The sequence below is a fragment of the Sprattus sprattus genome (genome assembly GCF_963457725.1).
Source record: "Sprattus sprattus genome assembly, chromosome: 5".
NCBI classification, from domain to species: Eukaryota; Metazoa; Chordata; class Actinopteri; order Clupeiformes; family Clupeidae; genus Sprattus; species Sprattus sprattus.
Genome location: NC_137924.1, coordinates 19,555,231 through 19,562,946, shown reverse-complemented (window position 1 = coordinate 19,562,946; position 7,716 = coordinate 19,555,231). Strand labels below are relative to the sequence as shown.

The 7,716-nt window shown below is 42.1% G+C and overlaps 1 protein-coding gene across 1 annotated transcript; it reads left to right on the top strand.

Annotated features, from left to right (window-relative positions):
* Positions 1-1,191: 1,191 nt before the first annotated feature.
* On the top strand, positions 1,192-1,992 carry lrrc3 (leucine rich repeat containing 3; the record flags this gene model as incomplete). The annotated part of the gene is made up of 1 exon (XM_080838330.1): positions 1,192-1,992. The coding sequence occupies one exon, from the start codon at positions 1,192-1,194 to the stop codon at positions 1,990-1,992; it is 801 nt and encodes a 266-aa protein (XP_080694456.1).
* Positions 1,993-7,716: the final 5,724 nt, after the last annotated feature.

Here is a 7,716-nt window from a genome sequence, read left to right as displayed (position 1 = left end):
TATCCTTATTGGTAGCCTATATTAACTATATATATATTTTTTTTTACCTCACTTCATAGTCTTTCTTTTATCAATACAGTGGAGATATGTAATGCAAATGTTACCTGGTTTGACAGGTTGCAAGGGTTAGACGTAAAAAAAATCCCATCACACGTTTTGTTCATGCATACTGAAGCAAACGACGTGAAAAAAATGTCATTGCCTTATGTCAGATGTGATAAAATCCAGTTCAAACTGAAAAATAAATAAATTATGTGTGAAAAGAACTGACCACAAGGGGGCATAACAATGCAAACTGGTGATCTAGATTATGGCTTTGCACTTCTGCCATTCAGTATGGCAAGAAATCTTTTGTTGTTTCCAGTGTTACATCTGAGAAACTGACGTTTAGCTTAATTTCGCGTGACATGAGAGATTGGTTAAATTTAATTTCCTTTTGCCAGTTTCCTTTTAAATGTGCATAATTAGTATTGATAGGTTCTATATTGCACAGCTCTAGAGGAATGAATTTCATTTAAAACTTGGCCACATCTTGTAAATGTATGTACTGTAACAATTATATTATATTATGGGTTGACTTTCATTACCAGAGTAAACGATAGAAATCATATAATTTGAAAGAGGAAACCTAATATTGCTGTTATGATTCAGTGGCAAATGATAATAATGTTAGCATATGAAATAATAGTGCTTGGAGAGGGTAAAAACTGATTGTTTTGGGGGATTTAGGGTGTTAGATCTTTGGAAGGGAATAGCATGAATATCAGGAGGAAATGCCACTTAAACAACTTAATTGAACAATTACTCATTCTGTTCCCTCTCTGCTTTGTGCCTTTTCATCTTGGGAGGAGGATGCAGGCTCTGATCCTTTGCCATCCTATCTCTGCTGCCTGCACATGACTCTCTCTTCAAACACTCATCTCACGCTGAATTTCACTCCTGTCAACCTGTAATGCAATCTTGAGGAATCTAATTTTCCCGGCGGATAGCCTCACTCATTGTGAGCCTTCTCTCATGCATAAGACTTTGAGTGAATCAAGTGTAACTAATGGAATGGAACCCACAAACCAATCTGGAGGTGAAGCTGACTTCACAAGTTAATTGCCGGTGATTCCATCAATTTCTTAAAAAAAAGAAAACAAAAAATGACTGCTCATTAGGGGAGCAGAAGCAGGACACATTAAGTTGGATATGCATTTCCTTATGGGGACTCCTTTGCCGAGGAATTTGCTTGTCTCTGCATTCTACACCGTCACCCGAGGCTTGCTTTTTACAATGCTGTTCACAAGCTCGCTGGCCTCCACCTGCCCTAAAGGCTGCCACTGCTCGGAGCGCAACGGGCTGACAGTGGTGCATTGCGCCTCGCGGAATTTGGAAAGCATTCCCCAGGACCTCCCCCGCGACACCGTCGCCCTTTTGCTCTCCTCCAATCACATCCGGAAGATCCCCAACCAGGCCTTCAAAGACCTGCCGCGGCTACAGGAGCTGGACCTGTCACGGAACCGGATCGAGACCGTGGACGCCGGAGCCTTCGAAGGGGTGGCGGACAGCCTGCGCGTGCTGGACCTGTCCAACAACCTCATCGAGACCGTGCCCAAGGAGGCCTTCGCTCGACTGCACGCCAAGATCCGCCTGTCCAACAACCCCTGGCACTGCGAGTGCACGCTGCAGGAGGTGCTGCGCGAGCTCCAGCTCGACCCTGAGACGGTGAACGAGGTGAGCTGTCACACCTCTGTGCTGGAGGAGCACGCTGGCAAGCCCGTCATCCAGGTGCTGGACTCTGGCATCAACTTCTGTAACTTTCACCACAAGACCACTGACGTGGCCATGTTCGTGACCATGTTTGGATGGTTCACCATGGTTATCGCCTATGTGATCTTTTATGTCCGGCACAACCAGGAGGATGCTAGGCGACACCTCGAGTACCTGAAGTCTCTGCCTAGTAGCTCTCAGATAAGCAAAGATTTTGACACAATTAGCACAGTGTTATAGCACATGGGTCCTCTTTTCTCCTTGCTGAGTACTTTATATGTATGTGGATTGTTTTACCTTTTTTACAGAATTTTTGGCACAGTTACCACATAACTGCAAGCCTTAAAACCAATAGGGGTCTGACAGCTCTCTTTTGATTACATTGAGTACACTCACCCTCTATTGTCTTGGTCCATGTTGGTGATATTCGTTGATTCGTTAAGCCTGGCCTTTTTACCTCCATGGCAAGTTCATCCCAGGCCATGTGAGACATGATATGATGTAGGCCTAAACAGACTCAAAATAGCATTTATGAAAATGAGAATGAGATCCTGTGGGGGATTATCCATGTTGTATGAGTTCTAGCACTATTCACCATTTTTTCATCTAGTGAGATTTTAATTTTCCTAAGCAGGTGTTAAATGCTTATCAGTTTCCATTTGTGAAATACTTTACATGTGAATCAAATAGATTGTTTGGGGAAAAGGGAATTTTTATGTTGCCGCCTCATTATGCTGCTGTTTATTCAGGCATCCATAAGTTATACGAATCAGTCTTTACGGTGTCTTTGATAAGCATATCACCACTGCCAAATAGTTTGTTATTGAAATTTAGCACAATTTGCCTTTTGAGGTTAAAATGCTTAAAATGTCAAGCCCATTTCCATGAGCCCAAGTGCCTACATACTGGTCCCCTTACACCTCAGCACTGTGTATCAGTTTAACTGATGTTAAAGCAACCTCTCTCAAATTTGTCCTTGTCAGATTCCTATGTGCAACGCTCGAAATGTAGGTTGGACTACATGAACATGTTTATTTCCTTTTGTGGTTAAATGTGAAATGGATTTTATCTTACGGATTCTTTATATTATGTTTTGTGTTGAACACACCCTCCTCCAAGCTGCTATTTCATGTCTGCCATTTTATTGTAATCCCATTCTGGGAGCCTGTATCTAGTAGAATGTCCCACAAAGGCCTTAGGTAATCTTTGATTGTAGGAAAAGGGGGGTCATTTTTGAATGTGTTTTAGCAAAAAAAAAAAAAAAATCAATCAATAAATAAATAAAGGGACCTTGTGGGTGTTGTATTGGAAGCGAAAACTGGGACAATGTATTGGAAGCGAAAACTGGGACAGCTTCAGATGTTCTTATTGCAGCTGTTTCACTTCTTTTTATCAGAGGAGTTGTTATTTACATTTTTATTTGTTCCTGTGTGAATAGCACATTTCCATGTTTCCCGGTGATTTACTGTGGCAGTATCTGTCTACTAACACTCTGTACATGTGCGTGTACGTGTAACCATTACTAAATAAACGCTCTAAATTACATTGAGGTGGAAAAAGTCATGCATTCCTCTGCAGTTTGCCATGTTCTCTGATTAACCCTGTTTTTGGCACATCATATATGCGTACAGCTCTAAGTGGTACAAATGGAAATACTTGCAGCTATACAGTCCTCTGTGGATGGGTTTCCAACAACTTATGCAAATTCCAGAAAAAGAAATATTCAAATTCCCTGGCTTAGTTTGTTTCTTAAGCAGTGATGCTTTTATGAATTCATATCATCTGGTTCCCTGGCATTCCCTGTCTGAAACATTTGTATACCCGCTTGATAAATGTAGGGATGAATGATTGGGTCCCACAGTGGCTGACATTAGTCTGGTGTATCTTTTATTGGTGACCACCGTTGTCTGTCTGTTCTTTCATTTCTTTTCTGAAGTGTTTCAGATGAAGGTATACACTTCATTTAGAAGTGTAACATACATTTCTTTCATATCGGTGGCATCCATACTTGAAGGAAATGCAGTCTTTGAGTTTCCTTGTACAAGCACCCTGATGAGAGTCTCTTCAAAGCCCAACACTGGAGAGGGAATCTCATTTGCTTTCTACCAAGACTGGCCTCAGTGGCCTTCAGTCTGAAGTAGGAGCCTGAGCTTTTTGCTTTCTAGTTATGAGCTTCCATAATAGCAGAAGGGAAGTTGGAGCTGCGATAAATAATAGATTTCTAGTCAGAGAGAGTGTTTTTATGTTCCTTGCAGCCCAGTTTTCTCCCGTCTGCTTCTGTTTCTGTTTCCACAGAGACCCTTCCCTTAGACAATAGGGGTTTGGATTGCCGTTCTGCCCCAACGCTTCAGCCTGGCTATGGGGAATGATTCTTGGAGGTCGATAGCAGATTCATTTCTGTGTTCTGTGAAGGGGCTTGGGCCGTTGTTCCAAACTTTTTAAGCTGTTGTCTCTGGAGCTGCTGTCTCTTTTAATACCGTCAATGTCCAATTTAACTCCCAACTTAAACTTAACTAACTCAATTAGCCTAACTTTATTATTCCTGGAGGTTTCCTAGTCATTGTAAAGAAGAACAAATGTCAGCATTTAATTGACAAGTTGTTCATTTTCAGCGGTTCTGACATTTTGTGGTTGGCAATTTATGCTATATCAACCTTCCGCTCAGAAAAGGTGAAGGTGATATTACAAATATAACTTGAGGTCAATTAGAACTTGGGAAGAAACAACCAATGAAATATATCAATTTGGAATGGATCTGAAAAACTAGTCTCAACCAAAATAATGGACATTCCTATTTTGACAAGCTTTAAATTGAATGGAGAAACTTAGGGCACCTTGAGCCAAAGAAGTGTGTGTGTGTGTGTGTGTGTGTGTGTGTGTGTGTGTGTGTGTGTGTGTGTGTGTGTGTGTGTGTGTGTGTGTGTGTGTGTGTGTGTGTGTGTGTGTGTGTGTGTGTGTGTGTGTGTGGCTGTCTAATTGTAGTTATTCCACAGGGTGTAGAATGGGTGAAGGGCAACCACTGAGGATTTATGCATTCTATTAATACCGTCAGGATTAATGATGGGTTATGCCAGGATAATTATGGAGCTGTTGTACCCTGGGACAGGTATGCCTGTGCTAGTATCATGTGTGTCCCAGGTCAGAGCAGTTGAGGAAATATACTGTTATGGCCGTGTCCTCTCTGTATTTGACTGAGTAGAACTGGCCTCGATACTCATAATTGCTTTTATTCATGCCGCAAATTACTGTCGTATGCTACAGTCATCCATCCTCATACTTCTCTGTGTTGTTGGAGGACCTCTTGGGTCAGCGTCATAGTCACACAGAGTGGAAAAGCAGGCGGAGCACATCCCATAAATAACAGCCCCTCTGCTGCTGCTGCTCGAAGATGTGTGGCCTTGACGTGGCCTCTAATTACCAACCAATCAGCGCTGTGCCTGTGATCCCATTGAGAGAATTATTGAGCTGTGTGTTCAAACTGAACCAATTTTGTCTCTTCGATACACGCTAGAAATTCCTCCTCTCTCAGCTCCAGTCCAATGAATCCACGCCCCCCCCCCCCAGTTGGTGGCTCAGTGGTTGGCTGTGAAGAATTGCCACTTGTTCGAGATCGCGCCATGTTGCTGCCCAGTTTCTGCAAGTGCAGCTTGTGCTGGGCAAGTTTGACAGCAAGTTGTGCAACTATCTCCACCAGAGCCTGCAGTCTAGACAACTGTTGTGTTTTTTTCTTGTTAGGGCGTGCTGGCCAGGCCTCTGTCAGTGTTTATGGAGAAAAGACAAACAGGCTGTGCCGAGCAATGCATCCAAGCAGCTCTTCAGCCCTACAGCTCAAATGTTGCCTTGCAAAGACTGTATCCCCCTTTGCCATCTCATTCATGTCCCCATGATACACTGTTGACCTTTCGCAAAGCATTACACTGTACACTGTGTTCAATTGCAGTATCAGTACCATTGTTGGTCGCACTGAAGTAAATCTTAATTGAACTTCTCTAATTGTCAGAATACCCAGCATATCGGCTTTTATGTCAGCATATTGCTCTGCCTCCTTGCCTGGATAGATTACATTAATCAGAGATTCTTTCTTCCCTGGCCTTTAGCCGTGTTGTATCCGTCCTATTGACCAGGCGTATTTGGCAACAGCGGTTAATTAGTCTGAGGGGTTGCACATCATCATGGAGTATGACCTCGCTCACTCGTCCCCTTAATGATTGTATTTTCTGGCTGCGGGTCCTTTGTGCCATCTGTTCCTTACGTTATCATGACTCTTTAAATGAAAGGCCTCTGCTCCTTCATCCTGTGAACACACGCAGAGACAGAGATGTGGGAGAGATGTTTTGTCCTTGTTTCGAAGGTTGTGGCCTTGTTGACACGGGTGCCCATGATGTCACTGCTAATTACAATGGAGGTCATGGTGCTAAAACTAATTAGACTCTCATTTAAAAGCTATTTAAACTGTCATCTCAAGTAAGACATACAAAGGTTTTCTATACCTTTCCTTAGTGGCATGGGGTAAGTGCTTTAGGTAGAGAGTTCAGTCCTACCCTTACAGACACCTCGATTAACTTGCACCAGTAAATAACAGCATACAGTATAACATTGATGGTGAAAAGAATCTTCTCCATATACCTCTCTCCATATCCACGATCTGTTGAATGGAAAAGGTGATGTCATGCATTTTTCAAATGTTGAGGAATAACAAAAAACACAGGATGCATCATATTCTACCTCTATTCACATAACCTTAAAATGTGTTTGTTTTTGCTCCATCCATCTTTTCTTTATTGCAGTTCGTGACAGAGACAGAGAGGTAATGGTTGAGACTGCATTCATGACTGATTTTGTTTCTGTGTGCTCCATCTTACATATCTGTCTTACTTGTTTTTCGGAAAGCATGTCTCCTTTTACATACACTCAGAAGGTAACCTTGTATGGCAGCTCCACTGGCAGTGAATATTTCAATCACAGCTCCACCCAGGCACTTGTGATGTGAACAGAAAATACTTTAACGGTGCACCTCATTGCTAGTATACATCTCGTAAAGTAATGCAAAACTTGGATCACAGTTGAAGAGTATGTAGTATAGTATGAGTATAGAGTATCTGCCCGCAAATCTATAAAATGTTACATACAAATGTTCCGTGAACAATTTTACTTCTGTCTAATATTCTAAATGATTTAAATGTTTCCTTCCTTGCCAATGTGTTTGTGTCCACGGCATCAAGACTCTGGCCATCAGCTCAAATCCTCTCATGTGGTGAGAGCTTACCCCTGATTGGGGATCAGCTCCGGAGGTTGACCAGGACATTCATCATATTAAGATGAGGAAGCGTATCCATCCACTGACTGACAGGAGGGCAAAGTCACCAACAGCATCAGTCAATTTAGACTGCATCAATCAAGCTCCATGGCATGTGTGTGTGATTCAGCACTTTATTAGAAATCTCCTCCCCTCGTTTACCCTTCCCTTCCCTTTTGGTTCTACCTCCGGCGTCCATCGTTTTATTACTTCTGCTAATTTACGTCTCTCTAAGCATGAAAGTCAAATTATTGTGCCGACCTAAAGCCCTCTTTAGAAGAAATAAACCAAAGCACAAACTTAACATAGTGTTTGAAATTCATGTGGCAGAAGGTGTATTGATTTTGGCTTATCAATTTGATGATACCTTAGGATGCCTTCGGTATTCCTGAGGCATAACAAGGATCAATGCATACATTAGCATTCATCAAAGTTGTATTTGAGGTTCAAGTACCATGAAATAAAAGATGAATTAACCAGTTGTTAGTTCAGGTTGTGTATCTGATTGGCCTCTCCATGGCTGCAGTTGTTGAAGACTAAAAGATTGAAATGCCACAGAGATAGCTAGGATTGATGTTGCTCATCAGTGACTGTTAGTTTGGAAAGACACAGGAGTTAGTTAACTCCTAATCCGCACTTTTCTTAAATACAGTTAATGACACAAACCA